This window comes from Heterocephalus glaber, unplaced genomic scaffold (assembly GCF_053883595.1).
Source record: "Heterocephalus glaber isolate CG9 unplaced genomic scaffold, H.glaber_assembly_v1.0 deba00001523, whole genome shotgun sequence".
In the NCBI taxonomy this organism is placed as follows: domain Eukaryota; kingdom Metazoa; phylum Chordata; class Mammalia; order Rodentia; family Bathyergidae; genus Heterocephalus; species Heterocephalus glaber.
In genome coordinates, this window is record NW_028258327.1 from 25,347,660 (window position 1) to 25,364,135 (window position 16,476).

A 16,476-nucleotide genomic window follows, 5' to 3' on the forward strand; every position below is an offset into this window, starting at 1 on the left:
ACTCGCTCACCTCCTACCACTTAGTGACATCACCAGCTCCTCCATTTCCTAGTCACTACCTCACTCAACCCCACCTCAGCCCCTACAAACCCCACCCCAGTCTCTATAAAAGACTCTCCCTGGCCATATTGCTTTTGTCTCTCCTTTGTTCAGAGACAGCCCAGCAGATCTATTCCCCTAATAAAGGCTTGCTGTGGCCTGGTCTGGTCTTGGTCTTTGGCCCTTTTACCTGACAAAAAGTAATTCCCAAAAGAAGGCAGTGTGCTGGAAGACAAAACAACAGACCAACAATAGGCTTTTTCTGTACTTTTGGATCCTAGCAAAATGGATTCAGCTGAATCTTAAGCAATTATCGTTCAAATCTTTCCTTAGAAGGAGCCACGTCCTTCCCAAGTACATGAGGCCTTCTCTAATGGTTTTTCCTAACAATGTCCCCTCTATACTACTTCTATAACTTATGTGTCATACTGTTTTATTTTTAGATTTATTAAAAATTTTTAAAATTAAAAAATAAAAAACCCCAAACAGAATGGCTAACCACATCTCCCTAACCACATCTACAATATAATTTTCATTAATTGTATTTCATTTATACTATATCTTAATTATTAATATTCTATACTATAAAAAACTATACCTTCGAAAGCTTTTTCCAGGGAAACGAGCAATTCCATGGCCTGGGGTGATCTGTCTTTTAACTGTTTCATCTAGTTATCTCCAACTCATTCTTCTGATCTTAGTTCAAGTGCCATTTTTTGGAAGGTCAGATGAAATCCACAGTATAGTAAGGTGGCTATATGAAATCTATCATAGTATATTTTTGGCACAATAATATAAGTTGCAACTTATTCATATATTTAGGATTATCTAAATCTGTAGTTTTGTTCATTATTGGATTCTCAGCGCTTATTGTAAAAGTGCCCGAAACCTGGCAAATGAATGACTCCTTGCAGTAATTCAGTTGTAAAGTTAGTATTCTAATTACAAAAGTAGCAATGTTTATGAAGTGGTACTGTCTGCTAAGCACTCTGCTAAGTGCTATATAGTTTTATCTATATTTATCTATAACATTACATTTCTAATATTGCAAAATTCATAATTGGCCTCACTTTGTAATAGGAAACCAAGGTGCCAGAAAAAGCTAATTTGTCCAGATACAAGAGATAGATAAAAGATTTGAACTCATGTTAATACATTCATTTATGTTCTTAGCTTTGTCATTACTGGCTTTTTTCATGAATATGAAAGCTATCATTTGTAGCTCATTTTCAAAATCACTGTCTTTACATTACAGATTGCCTTTTGTTACGGGTCAAAGTAGAAAATAGGGGAGCAAGGAAGTGACACTGTATTGGAAACAGAAGCATGGGAGCTGGATCCCCATCAGTCTCCTTTTATTCTTCACTAACAAGCTGTGTGCTTTGGAGCTAGTAACTTATCCTCCCACTAAGGCTTCAAAACTGGGAGTAAAGCTGAATCTACTCTAAGAAACGCGAGTCTAAAAGGCTTACACAATACACAACGTGGCAGAGGCTGAGCCAACTCCTAAATCATGTTTGTTCTGAGTCATACTACCTTCCTTTAACAAATGTTTACTGAGTGCTTACGGTATTAGACGTTCAACAGTAGTATGTTTCCCATTTGTTATAGATTCTTGACTTTCTTCCTTAATAGTTTTCACTCAGCTACTTTAAAAACGGCCGTTAGATTCAGAGTTAAAGGGGGAAAAGCTTCGTGCAAGCCTGGCTCAGGCACCGAGAAGCGTGATCGGGTTGGCAGCTGGCCGCACAGTGACGCCTTCTGACCGCGGCAGTGACAGCCTCCCGGATGACCCGGGTGTAAAACTAGCCAGAGTGGCGAAGCTTTGGTTGTCTAGTGACCTCACTGCTAGGGTTATGGGTGGAAACTTTTCTGTGCAACATGTCTAGGTATCAATTGTATGCTACATGGCGATCTCATGCCCAAGGCATCGGGCCAGGTTCCCTCTCTTCTCCATTCCAGGTTTATCCTCCTGTTTCGAGCGACAGACCTCTCTACTTTGAAGACAGCTGACCAGACAGAAACACTTTATCATCACTCCTGGCCTAGAGTCCCCAGCAGCAGACTTTCCCCGCCCCTGGCCTCCGTCCGCGGTCCCAGTACCGGTAGGGTCAAGTTCTTACCCGGCGCCAGAGAAAGGCCACCTTAGGGGTACTGCCACGCTAGGCCTTCTGGGTAGGTGCTAGCCAATCGTCACGAGGCATACACGAGCCGCAGCCAATCATCGCTCGTTTTATTCCTGAGTACCGCCCGCTCCGGCTCTTTTCTCCCTACCACCTCCAAGTGCCCGTAGTCGCGGCTGTAGTTGCAGCCGCTTCCTGAGCTAACCCTCCTCTGGGGACTGGCTCCTCCTGGCGCCCTTCGGTTTTTGTAGTTGCCTTCACTGAGGATGACTTGCTGTGCGGCTGTGTGCCGACCCCGTGGATATCACCGGTGCAGTTTCATCTAGCGACTGGTGAGGGAGGGCGCCGCGCGGCCCGACTATTGCAAGCGGGCTGAGTCGGCGGCAACGGCGTCCCGCCAGCCCGGGGTCGACTGGAGAGTACAATATTTGCCTTCTGGAGGGTGTGAGGGACCGCCGGCGCCAGAGGCGATGACGGGTCGCTGGGAGAGGGCTTCGCAGCGCCAAGGTTGATAAGCTGCCCGGGCCGGCTAGGCGGCTCGGGTCACTGCAATCGCCTCCCCTGCGCCCCCCTCCGCTAATGAATGGCCTTTTGGGCTGCGCGCTCCGCGGCAGTCAGCCGGACACGCCTTCTGACAATGATACTTTCCTAGTTTTGGTGGTTGTCTAGTGTCTCTTCCTTTTGAGCCATGGATTTGGAGGCATTCCAGGGGCTCCCAGGTCACTACCTTATTCCCTTCCTGGAGTCCTCAATTTGAGTACTTTCGGAGGATACTGACTGTCAGGAAGCAAGCTGTGAAGTTAGATGGAAATGCCTGCTATTGTAAAAAGTGACTGATTCTTTTGGGGCTGTGTGTGTGACCAGAGTACAGAGACCTTTTGTTCTTATAGCTCCTAAGTTCAAAGAGTTTTAATTAAGATACGAAAGATGTGACCCAGACCATAGGCCATTTTTGACTCCTGTTTTTCAACATAGTTACAAAATTTTGTTTGTGTTAGCTAAACGGGATATTTTTTTTCACGAAGCAGATTTAGAAGTACATGTTTTGAGGCTTCAAAGTAGAGCATTTGAAATTCGAAATTTATCAGAGATACTGAAAGGATGTGATTTTTATGAATAGGTAGTGCCAACACTGGCCATTACTGCCGACGGTGTGGTACAAATGCACAGGCTCTCTCATCATTTCCCTTTTCTATTTTGATTATTTATTCTTCTTCAAAATACTAATAAGATAGATAGGGCCGGGGATTTAGCTCAGTGGTTCCAGCGCTTGCCTTGCAAGCGCAAGGTTCCGAGTTCGATCCCCGGTACAAAAAACAAAGCAAAAAAAAACTGTTGCAAAATTGTTTGGCCGGAGATTTAGCTCAGTGGTTCCGGAGCCTGCCACGCCAGCGCAAAGTCCCGAGTTCGATCCCGGATACCAAAAAACAAACAACAACAAAAAATACTGTTACGATAGAAGCATTTTCTAAAAGGAATCATTTTACAGACGTTTGCAAAATTTAGGCACACCATCATTTACTTTAGAAAAAATTTGAGAATGGGTATGGCCTATTAAAAATTTAGGTTGTATTAAGAATTTTTAGTATGCTAAATTTTGTGTACTGAACTTATATTTTAGACCATCAAAATGTTTCTGAACTATAAAATTCAGTAGACTAAAATGAATACCTGTTAAAGAAGGTCAGTATTACTTGGCTGTTAGAAGTGATACAAAACTAACTCACTATTATAATTAGAGGAATAATACTTTGCCACATCTAGAAATGTGTTTGCCCCCTAAAATTTGGGCTCTTCATTTTTAATTATAGACATTGCGCTGATAATTACTGAAGTCACTAGATTTTGTACTGAGAATATTTGAGAAAACATTAGAATAAAATATATTAATAAAACTAAATTATTTTCTAAAGTTATAAATGCTTGTATTTTAGAATATATTTTTAGTGCTTAATTTTTAAAATTATGAGTCACTATAGTTTATAACATTTAATTTAATATAAATACAAGTTTATAGGGGAGTTTTTTTTCTCTTAAAGAGGACTTTAAAATAAATTTATCTATTGAATATATGTTGTGCTCTGAGAAATATGAAGTATAGAATCCTCCCCTCTCCCTTCCCTTCAGGAGCTGAAAATCTTTTATGACTGGGAAAATAATACACTTATAAGGCCAATTACTATTGTCATTTCAGAAATGAAGAAACTGAGGATTACAGAAGCTTAAGTTGCTTGCCCAAAAGGTTTTAGATGTAGCAACTCAATTCCTATGACCAAAACTTAGGGTGATTTTTCTCATTTATACTGTACTACTTCCACTTAAGGTTTCCTAACTACATTTTGAGAGGTCAGTTTGATGCGGTAGAATAGGAAGTGATTTTTCCATAGACTAACTTCCTCACTGCAAATTGAAAGTAGTCATATTTATAGGGGCAATAATGAAGCTGCAATCAGAATTAAATTTGTTAATTTATATAAAGTTCTATATGTGTCCATGTAAAAGTTCAAAAGATAGTAGGTATTTGTAAGCTGCGAATGAAAAACATTCCAAACCAAAAAGAACCTAATGGGGTATTTTCTGATCTGTTCTCCACAATTTCCCTAATTTTTGATGGGTGTTTATGAATGAGTGTGTTGTCTCATTTAGTTTTCATAACAAGTCAGGAGAGTTATCCCCTTTTTACAAATTACAGAATTGAATCTTACAGAAATTAAGTTCTGTGCCCAGTTAGTGGTGTACCTGGGTCACTAGCACAGGTATTCTGTTGCTGAACTTCATATGCTCTATGGTCTCCACACCTAACTGAATCCTCTTCTGGAGGTCCCAAGATGATTTTTAGCATGTGGTATATGAGTATTGATTCATTTTGATCTTGGATATATTATGGAATAGCATGATCAGTGTAGTTAAAGACTTAAAAACGTAGGAACCGAGAGAGATAAGAAATAGAAGTATCCAAAAATGTTTGTTGATTTGGAGGTCTCTAGTAATTTTTTTAGTAAGCATAGTTCCATTGAAGGAGTATCAGATAGTGGTGATATTGAAGCTTCAATGTGAATTTTTTTTTTTTTTTTTTTGTACCAGGGATCAAACTCAGGACCTTGTGCTTGTGAGGCAGGGGGCTGAACCACTGAGCTAAATCCCCAGCCCTCCAATGTGAATTTTGATATTAAAATTTATTACCTTTTGGTAATGAAAACTACTACTTGTTGAATGCATACTTAGTGCTAGGCATGGTGGTATGCAGTTTCATTTATCATTACCAAACCCTCTGAGTTTGGAGGCATTGTCTCCATTTTCAGATGGACTTGGAAAGATGATACAAGTTTTAGAGTTATATAACTGGTAACAGCTGGCTTTGCTATATTTGAATCCAAATATGTAGGACTCTAGGGAACTCTAGCTCTTAATCACATCACTATTTATATTCATAGTATTCTGTGTGTACTTCTCTCTATATGATAGTATGGTATGATTTTTATTTTTATATATTATATATTTATATAATATATATTTATATTTTATATATTTCTTCATTCTTTTAAATGTTGAAATTATCTAAAGTAGGGAATTCTTTCTGTTATGTCTTCTTTCATTTAGGGTTTGAGTGATTCACTAATAAGTTCCTTTCAAGTATTAGACATGTACAGAAAATACAAAGATGGCAGGATTTTGTAGCCTCAAAAAAATGAAATTAACTTCATGTGACTGTTTTGCCAAATATCATGCTTTTCAGTTTTAACATTTTAAAAAAGAGGCTTTGATTCACTTTTCTTCATATTAGCTAACTACCAAATGCTTTTTGTTTGTTTTTGGGTTTTGGTTCAAATCAACATTTTATGGGGGGGGATGATTTTTATAAGGACTATATTAAATTTAAAAATGTAGAGTAGAAAGAAAACTGGAGCTAGAAAGAGGAATTAACTAGTTCAGCACTCTCATTTACAGAGGGGAAATCCAGTAGTTAACAGAAAGTTGGTTAGATCTCAGACTTCTGTTAGTGTGGCTTGAAGTGAGTATGGAAACTACAGATCTGGAATGTTTCATATCTATATTTGACATACAGAAGTTTCCCCTGTACAGTCACACATGTCTGTCGAAATAGTCTTTTGTTTTTCTCTGTTCCTGAAAACTATATGTTAAGATTTATAGAGGCTATATATTAAGGAAGATTTTTCTCCTGTTTGTTTTTACATTTCTATGTAGTTTTTAAACTGTGTTTGTAGTCAACTCATGACTTTTAGATTTTTAGATCATACTTAGAAAGGCCTCTTATACTTGATAATTATGGAAGAGACTCCTATGTCGTTATCTAATGCTTTTATAGTTTCTTTTTTTATGTTTGCCTTTGAACCAGCTAGAATTATGTTAGGTATAAAGTATAAAGTATCTAAAGTTACTTCTTTCCAGATAGGTATTCAGTTGTCTTAATATTCTTAGTTTAATTATCATCTTGTGTAGTGTAATACCTTTCAGGGAGAAAAATCAGTGTTGTTAGAAAATGCCCTTCATTTAGTAAAAACTGAATAACGGATGAGAGTATTGGTTATTGTTGTGGTGATGTAGCTTTAGGAGGTAAAGTTTTGGGAGAAGATTCTTTTTTTTTTTGGCACCAGGAATCGAACTCAGGACCATGTGCTTGCCAGGCAGGCACAGCGCCACTGAGCTACATCTCTGCCCTGGAGAGGATTCTTATAAAGATGTAGATTGAAATGTGCTTATAGTTTCTGGGGACATAGCTTATAGAATGTAAAAATAAAAGAGAAGAAGAATGAAAGTTTTGGAAGCAAAGAGTGTCACCTTCAGGTACAGACATACATGGAATGATTGAAAAAGACACTGAGTACTTAAAACAGTAAAGAACACATTGCCATTAATCTCCCTCAGATACTCCCCCTAACTTTGAAGACACTTGTCCTGTTGTTCTTGCCATTTTTTGAAGCAATTTTGGAAGTCCACTTTCTTGAGTGTCTTTTCAAGGTTTGATCAAACATACGCTGAATGCCGCTGCTGAGTGCCATCCAATGGAAAGGCAAGTTTTTAAAAATGTTACGGTGTGTCTTCATCCACTTCATCAGATCTGGCACTGTGTAACCTCTGGCTCTTCTTCAAAGTTAAGAAGACCATGAAAGGTAAATGTTTTGAATTTATTCAGAACATCAAGGCAGCATGACTGAACCCATGAAAAAGGACATCCAGAACTGCTTCAGCAAGTGGCAAGAACAATGGGATAAATGTGTTTGAAGTGAATAGAAGAATTTTGAGGGGGAATTAATGACAGTATATCTTAAATTTTTTTTTAAATTTAAACACCATACATTTCAGTCACATATCCTAGAGGTTATCCTTAACTTTGAGAGTGGAAAGAAAGGTATGGATGACTGATGTAAATGTAGGTGCTATAGATATAAAAAATTGATGGACTTTTTTTTAAACTAAGGATTAAGGGCATTTAAATGTGGGGGTAGTTGTACTATAAAGTATTTAAGGAAAGTGAGAGATTTTATTTTTTACCTTTTCTTCCTTTTTATTTCTCTTATAGGTCACCCTTGCAATTATGGATATTTAAAAGGATAAGATAGTGTGGAGGGGGAGTTCCCCTCCTCACTCCCCCTTGGTGCTGGACTCCAGGAATAATTTATGAACGTGGAATTTTTTTAAAATGAACTTGTATTTGATATGAACTTTATAGAGTTATTTGCAGTTTTTTGATTTAAGCGTCAAGAAGATTATACAAAGATATATAGTTTTATAATATTGCTGTGAGGATTTCAATTATACTCACAAAAAGGGTAATTTATTCACTGTAATTCCTTCTGAATAGCACATTTGTGTCCCAGCTTTTCCATTTTTTAAAAAATTAGACTTACCCAACAATTCTGAAGAAGTAAGCAAAATAAAAACAACTAGGATGTCTTCTATCCCTGACTGCACGTCAAAATGTCGATCCCTGAAGCATGCTTTGGATGTCCTTTCTGTTGTAACAAAGGGGAGCGAAAACCAGATTAAGGCTTTTCTCTCCAGTCATTGTTACAATGCTGCAACTATCAAAGATGCCTTTGGCAGGAATGCCCTCCACCTTGTTTCTTCCTGTGGGAAGAAAGCAGTGTTAGATTGGCTTATTGAGAAAGGAGTGGACCCACTAGTGAAAGACAAGGAGTCAGGCTGGACAGCATTGCACAGAAGCATTTTTTATGGGCATATTGATTGTGTCTGGTCTCTATTGAAGGTAAGTGTCATTTGTTTATTTAAAACTGTTATTTAATCAGGCATATGTTTTTCTTAATTTTTTCCATATGTCTTCCTTTCTAAGATTTGCATTTGCTCTTATAACTTGTTTGGTATTTATCATTACAACTTAAAAAATAAACTTAAAAGATAAATTTTAAATCCCATGTCTTTTTAAGTTTAACTGTATAATATAAAATTTTAAACATATCAAAATTTGCAATACATAATGAACTGTTGGCCAATTTTGTGTTGTTTGTATCCTTATTATTTTGAAGTAACTCCCAGACATTTTATCATTTAGTCAATACTATGTGAAGAAAAACTGTAGGTGAAATAAATTTAACATACTTTATTTGAATAAGGAATGAGTCCTGATGGGGCAGTGCTTAGAATCAGAGAGATTTAAAGAGATCTGCTACAGTAGCGTGAACAGTAAGCTTTTAAGGGCTGATGGACAAGTTAAGACAAAAAAATATGTTTAATTAGCCAGAGTGGAAAGACCCTACTTAAAGGTTAGTTTTGCTTATGTTGAGCTTTGGTATGCTTATGTAAACTTAAAGTATTAGAGCAGCCCTAGTGTCATGGCATTCCAGTTAATTTTTTTAACAAGATTGTTTAATATTTAAAAAAATATGCTTTACTCTTAAGTGAGCATATTACTGATATAGAAAAATATAACTCCCAACCTGCTAAATGTCAGATGGTGCTGTTTGTGTCCCCTGAAATCAAAGAATGAATTCCAAGGAAGGAGGGAGGTTAAGAGCAGGAAAGATTTATTGAGAGAGAGCTCCTGAAAGAAAGGGTCCTGGAAGTTGGTTGCCACAGAAGTCATTTCTCCACCTTTGTTTTATAGAACAAAATCACAAGGTGGGTCACATGGGTCAAACTGGAATCAACCAGTAATATTACAAGTATAGCTGTTTAGCTAATTCTGATCCATGGGGAAGCAGAAGCAGGACAGTAGCAAGGGTGTATGGCTGACATCGTTAACCTTCTCTTATCTATGACTTCTGAAACAGGAACATTTTGAGGAGGGATGAGTCCCTGTGTTCTAGTCACCTATCCAGGTGTCTGATGCATATCTAGATGTGAGGGACTGGGTGGTACTGATTACAGTATAATCTCAAATTTCCATTCATCCCTTAGGGAAGTATGCAAGTCTGGCCTTTGTGCCTTTAATCTCTTCCTCAGATGCTCCTCCAGCCATAGTTTTGATGTGTTCTAATCTTCTACATTGATTTTTCTCAAGGGCCTGTCTCAGTCTGCCTATTAATTTCTACCTAATTTAGCTGCCTCTGATACAGTAAGACCCTGACTTTTGCACAAGTTCTGTTCCAGGAGAACTTTCTTAAGTCAGGTTTGTTTGTAAGTCTGACAGAGTGAGTCTTTTACACCTTTAATGCAAATATACAATGTAAAGCATAAAAAAACCAAACACAAAAATACTATAAATAAATATTTTTACTTTTACAGTTACCTTAAAATGGGAAGGTAGACATATGAGCTACTTCTGCAGCTTGTTCACATCTACAAATGTTAGTCACGCAAGTTCTGTGCATATCTGTCTCAGTTTGCAAATTGAATGTTTGTAAGTTGGAGATTTACAGTGTTATTAACCACTTTGTTTTTTCTGGTACCAGGAATCGAACTCAGACCCTTGTGCTTGCCAGACAGACACAGTGCCACTGAGCTAAATACCCGACCCTTATTAACCACTTTAAAAGAGCATTAGTTGAATATCACTTATGGACATGTTTTGAGTAATATATTCATTTCTTCAGGATAAAATTTTTGTAGTTGTAAAAACTTGATAAATTGAGCTTATTTATAAGAAATTTTTCATTCAGTAGATTAAGCCTATGTTGTTGTTTTTTTTTTTTTGGTACCAGGGATCGAACTCGGGACCTTGGGCACCCTATGTTTTAATGAAACATTTTGAGATATATCCCAATGTCATTTAACTAATGAATGCAAATTAAAAACTATCAGAAGTCATGCATTTTAAATTTAACAACTCTATTTTGTGTAGACATTTTACATCATGTTTGTGCAGGCTCCAAAAAAGAACAAAACAGATCTGTCCTAAAAAACAAAACAAAACAAAACAGATCTGTCCTCAAGGAACTTGTAGTCAACTTAGGAAGCTTACCTTTAGTCTTCTCATTTCTTTTTGACTTAAAAAAATTTTTACATAGTAACTTTTATGTAGTAATAGTTACTGATCAAAATGATTTTTAATATATATTAGTAAAATATCAACTAAGTGGTTTAGGACTACTACTTACTGAGTCATCTTGAATAAGTTCTTCAAATTTGAGTTTTATCTATAACTTGTTTTCCCCTTAGTGAACATCAATAAAGGAAAGATTTTAAGTTCACTAATAGTACAATAAATTCCTTTTATATCCAAAACATAGTGTGCTTAATTACCTTATTATAATCTTTCATAATTCCCTAAGTAATCTCTTTTACAGGGAAAGCTAGCTTAGTAAGAGTTATATCTGCTTCATTTTACATTTCCCACCTACAAAACAATGGCGTTTTTCTAATTTCTGCTAGAATACTGGATCACTGACAGTTTGGCTAAGCTTGAGAAAGGTCCTTGGGTTTCCTGCAATCTATCAAAGGGAGTTGGGGGAGGTTGAGATTCATTTATCAAGATTTGGGGCTTCAGTTTTAAATAATTTTGGTTTCTTTCTCCTTTGGAATTTCATGTCCTGTAGTGATCCTCAGTCAGTCTCATCACCTTAGCTAGAAGTCAGGAAATTGTGCCCTGGCCACTTTCTTTAGTTTGACCTGTCTTTTATCATAACCTAACACAGATCTAACAGTCAAATTCCACTGATAAAACTTTCTTATAAAAACTTCTTTTAATCATTTAGTACTGTATTCTCCTTGTAAGCTATCTGCATTTCTTGAGCATATCCTTTCCTTTGGCCTTCTAGCACTCTAAATTGGAAAAGGTATAGTGATAGACCTTCATCGAGGAGCCTTTGTAATACTGTTACCACATGGTAGATTCAAAGTTCTTCTGTATGAAAGGAATGAATTGCAAAGCATACACACAATGGTGGGGGGAAAGTAGCAATGTTTATTGAAAGTCACAAACAGAGAAATGCATAACAGAAAAGGAACACTGCAGGCTTTGCCGATGAATGAGGCTCTTGGGCTCCAGAGCAGAAAGAAGAAAGGCTTGCAGACCCTTTATTCCGGCATTATATGGAATGCTCCTAAGGTGGTCTCTGAGTTCAAGTGGGTGAATGGGAGTGATTAGGAAGGGATGACCTTAGGTTGGTACTCTAGCTCAACTGGGTGGGGAGGAGTGAAATCCTTAGTTCCTAGCATCTGGTCTGTACTAATAGTTCCACTTTGATTCTAACTATAGTACTTCAGGTAGTATGGACTGGCAGGAAGAAATCATATACACGTAGACATTTTAAGTGAATTTGCATTTGATAAAACTTAAAAGCTAAATAATTTAAAAATTAAATGCCAAAATAAATTGTACAATAAATTATACATCCATGCTATCAGTTCTTGGTTGCCAAAAAAATAAAACCTTAGAAACTGGCCATCTACAAAAAGCTGCAGCAGAGATGGCATATCTTATATAACTTTTGTTTGGCTCTTGATACTTGTAGGGACCTGCTCTATCAATTATCAGAATGACTTAAAAAAATACATATATATATGATGAAATTTACTTACTATTCTGGAAGAACTTGCTTTGATTTTTCCCACTGGTATATGAAGACCTAATAGAATTATAAGACGTCTGTAAAGTATTTAAATACTTTGAGTGTTTGATACAGGTATGTGCTAGGCAGTAATGTAGGCAATAGGGATACTGCAGTGATGAGACAGTTTTTTGAGTTTTTATATTAGTAGAGAGAGATGACCAAAATAAAATAAGTGAACAAACAGGAATGTGCTTAATAAATGTTGGTGTACTAGAGCTCTTGCATGCAACAGGAACCACTGCTAGTAACATAGGAAAACAAATAGCAAGTTATAAAGAAAACTTCTCAAACTAAAATAAAGTATAAATTAATTAGAATAATTGATATGAAATATTATCCTCCCTTCACCTAAAAAAGTTTTCTATCATAGAATGCCTGTTTTTCTGTTTTTTTCAAGTAGAAGGACATCTAGCCAGTGTATATCCAAAAGTGCTATCAAAGCATTAAAAAATCAGCTTGAAAGAAGGAGTGTGGATTTCATCCCTATTTTATCCTATCTAAAAATACAGTCTTGAGATATTTCTTTGATCTTGATTTTTTTGGTAGTAAATGGGCAGCAACAGCCAGGGAGCTATGTTAAACTCATTCAACTTACCTCAAAACCAAGTTGAAGAACAAGTGTATCAGATACTATGTTTTGAACCACTTTATCTTCTCTTGGCTTCATCTCTTATTCAGTCACAGCTGTTTTGGCCAGTTATATTTAGGCTTCTAGCGTTTTTATTTCTGGAATAATACTGTATGCTTCTTGTATGCCCTAGAGCTTGGCACTCATGCATGAATGGCTGAAAGTATGTGTTAAGTCCTCTTAGAGAACTTACTCCCTTTACCCCTCGTTAGATAATAATTACACTGTGTTGTATTGTATAAGGCTCCTGGAATATCCTGCAGATTCTGTACAGCTCTCCTTACTGGCTTACTGGCCTTCTCAATACTATATTCTCATTTTGATTGTTTTCTTCTTCCTTAATTTATTTCCTTGGTTCTTTATTACTGCTTTCTAGAATCTCTTCTGAAGGAAACTGCTTATGTAAGCCTTTATCTTATGTACTGCTTTGGGTAATACCGTTAAAACAAACAAAATCAGTTTTCTTTATTTCCTGACAGTCATCTCTAATAGTGTTACCAGTGTTTTATACTGGAATAACTTATGTGTAAAACCTGGTATATACTTAAATGGTGTTTAGTGAGTTAATGAATTTATCTGCCATTTTGGTAAATGTATAAAGAGTTGAGTATAAATGTATAAAAAGTTAAGTGGAATAGACTACATGCTGGTCCTAACTTTTAGAATTCAAGATAAACAGAAAGTGTCAGAGAGCACTAGGGAGCTCTAAAGGCAAAAAATTGTCACTAGTTGTTTATGTCAGGTAAAAGGCCAAAGACCAAGACCAGACCAGGCCACAACAAGCCTTTATTAGGGGAATAGATCTGCCAGGCTGTCTCTGAACAAAGGAGAGACAAAAGCAATATGGCCAGGGCAGGGAGAGTCTTTTATAGAGACTGGGGTGGAGTTTGTAGGGTCTGAGGCGGGGTTGAGTGAGGTAGTGACTAGGGAATGGAGGAGCCGGTGATGTCACTAGGTGGTAGGAGTTGAGCGAGTATTAGGTTACTTTCTAAGTGGGAACAGGGCCATACTGGGAAAAAGGGTTTATTCTTTGGTGGGAGCAACCATCTTGGCATGACGTCACACAGGGGAGGGGGCAAGGCACAATAGGAAGAGGGCAGCTACTATACATAATAGCTGCTGAGGTAGTGGGAGACCTATCAGTTTATGCATTTGAGTCTAGTTAGGATGATGCAAATGGATATGGTCTTAATAGGATCCAGGTGGTATATATAAAATTCAGGACAAATTTATAAAATTGGTGAAAAAAACTTCTTTAAGATCTAAGTTACTAAATTCTCATTTGTCCTATTCATAGTTTGAAACTCTCATCCCTAGAATCTATCCTCTTTACTCTTATAAAGGCAAAGTTCAGATCCTCCCACAAGGATTTATTATATTTGTGTTTGAAATGTACAATTTTAAATTTACTAAGACTTTAAACAATCATTTCTGACTTTCGTTTTACTTGTGAGTACACTGTGATTATCTTTTTTTTTTTGACAGATGTTATGGAGTCAGGTACAACCGTCTGGAACACAAGGAAACTAAATTTTGTTTTAGTTTATAGAAATGCATTGTTGATGATGTAAGGGAAGATTGCACTTTTTTAAGTAACCCAAACAGAGTATACTAGCATGTCACTGTTGTACTTCTAAAGACCTTAATGGTTCATATCAGCTTTTAACTATCAGGTAAACTATATGTGACAGGCAGTGATGACTCATAGTACTTATAGTAGATAAATCTGAATAATTGTTGAAAGCTTTATTAAACTGTCAGCAAATATTGTTATTCTTTGAAAAGAGTAACATATTTAATAACAAATGAAGTAACAATAATCTGAATTTAATATTGCTTTCTGTCCTCTTCTCCACCCATACTTGTTTAAAAAGACAGAAGAGTATGCCATGCCAATTGGGGTTAAGTGTAATAATTACCTTAAAAACAGGAGAGAGAAAATATTTCCATTTCATGTTTGATTGAAGAGATGAAAATTATACTTTAAATTTCTCCTTATGTATAACACGTGTATGGACACTCACATTTTTATACAGTCTACATGTGATTTATAAGATACTATAAATAATGCTGTATGTAAGTGGAAAGATAAGAAAATATATATCTCACAAATAGAAATAAAAAGAAAATGTTGTCTTAATAGATATAATACAATTGTAGGCAAAAAGAAATGGGGCATAGATGATTACACTATAAAGAAAAAGTTAATCCCAGTTTAAATATTGTGCTCCCATTGCCTTGGACTCTTCATAACCTTAACTTGTAAAGAAATGGAATATGGCTCTTTAACTACAAAATGTGAATGTGTTTATGCAAATATATATACCCACACAGATACAGTCACAGAAATAGAGCCTAGGCAAACAGACCTCTCTTACTGTATTAGTTTTCTGTTACTGTAACAAAATACTGAAGATAACTCATTAAGAAGAAAGGTTTATTTTTGCTCCTATTTTTGAAGATTGAAGATCATGACAGATTGGCCCTGCTACTTTGGGCCTGTGGTAGCATACATCATGGCCAGGCATCATGGCCAGGAGAGGGTGGCCTAGCAAACTGCTCACCGAGTGGTGGCTGGGAGACAAAAGAGAGAGGAGACCAGCATCCCACAAGGCCTTTTGAGGGCAAACTCACAGTTACCTACGACAGCCCAGGAGGCCACATCTCATGAAGATTCTACTACCTTCCCATAGTGCCACGGCTGGGGACCAAACCTTTTATGCATGGGCCTTTGGGGATATTCAGTATCTAAACTATAGCACTGACTTTGGAAAACTGTTCCACATCTAGTTATTTTGATTTATTTCTTTGCATTTTCTAGTCTTTCCTCTTCCCACCAAAAATCAGATGTTGATTTTTTAAAATTTTCTTCTGCATGTGAGAGAAAAATGTGTGTGAATATGAGAGATAATTATTATTAAATGTTTATCTTTCTTTGCACAATGTATTTATGAGCTTGATCATCTTTGACATTTAAGAATTGGAAATTATAGGTAAACTGATAAAATACATACTTGTGTATATTCTTTTCTTTTTCTAGCATGGTGTTAGTCTGTATATGCAAGATAAAGAAGGCTTGTCAGCTTTGGATCTTCTAATGAAGGATAGACCAACTCATGTAGTATTCAAAAGTACTGGTAAGAAAATTCCACAGATAATAATCCATTAAGGTTCAGAGTAGAAAAATTTTAATGAAATTTTATTCTTATTAAAAAGTGGAGATTTATTTGTGTGTGGATATCTGCAAAGTACCTTTACTTTGGTATATATTGATTATGTTGGTTTTATATTAAAAACATTTTTTTGGATTTTTTATTTCCATTTATACATATGTCTATAAAAATAAAAACATAACCTAAAGTGAGAAGGCACTTAGAATTGTAGCTATTCTAGGGTAATTAATGTAAATCAAGAAAATAATATCAACATTTAAGTTAGAGGGGAAAAGGAATGGAAATAATTATTCTACTCACATTGTAATTTCCCTTTGGGCCTCTAATTTACTTACTCTTTGGGCTTTGGGCTTTGGAAATGGGAATTGGCAAAAAAGAAAAGATTTATATAGGGTACTGTATAGTTTGCATCTAAGATAAATGAGAACCTATTCTTCATTTTTACCTTGAAAAATACATTTGCAGGTAACAGTTATAACTATTCTAGGACTTTGAGCCTTCCAGAAAAAAAATTATTTGTATCATAAACTTAGCTGTGATTT

General features: G+C 36.2%; 2 protein-coding genes across 15 annotated transcripts in view; one reads left to right on the forward strand and one right to left on the reverse strand.

Moving 5' to 3' along the window:
* Positions 1–2,324, reverse strand: part of Tpbg (trophoblast glycoprotein) — an 85,965-nt gene extending 83,641 nt beyond the window's left edge. The window contains exon 1 of the mRNA XM_087188125.1: positions 2,163–2,324. The gene's annotated coding sequence lies outside the window, so the exon portion shown is untranslated. The remainder of the gene's footprint in view (positions 1–2,162) is intronic.
* The window catches only part of Ibtk (inhibitor of Bruton tyrosine kinase), an 88,040-nt gene continuing 73,875 nt past the window's right edge, over positions 2,312–16,476 (forward strand). For 10 of the 14 annotated variants that reach the window (XM_013077966.3, XM_013077968.3, XM_087188121.1 and 7 more), the window contains exons 1-3: positions 2,312–2,494; positions 7,705–8,391; positions 15,802–15,898. In XM_013077966.3, coding sequence (XP_012933420.1) covers positions 8,074–8,391; positions 15,802–15,898 — 415 coding nt within the window. In that variant the 5' untranslated portion in view covers positions 2,312–2,494; positions 7,705–8,073. Of the gene's footprint in view, positions 2,495–5,696; positions 7,295–7,704; positions 8,392–14,246; positions 14,435–15,801; positions 15,899–16,476 lie in introns of those variants that run through there. The other 4 variants (XM_087188119.1, XM_087188120.1, XM_087188115.1 and 1 more) reach the window with 3 other exon arrangements.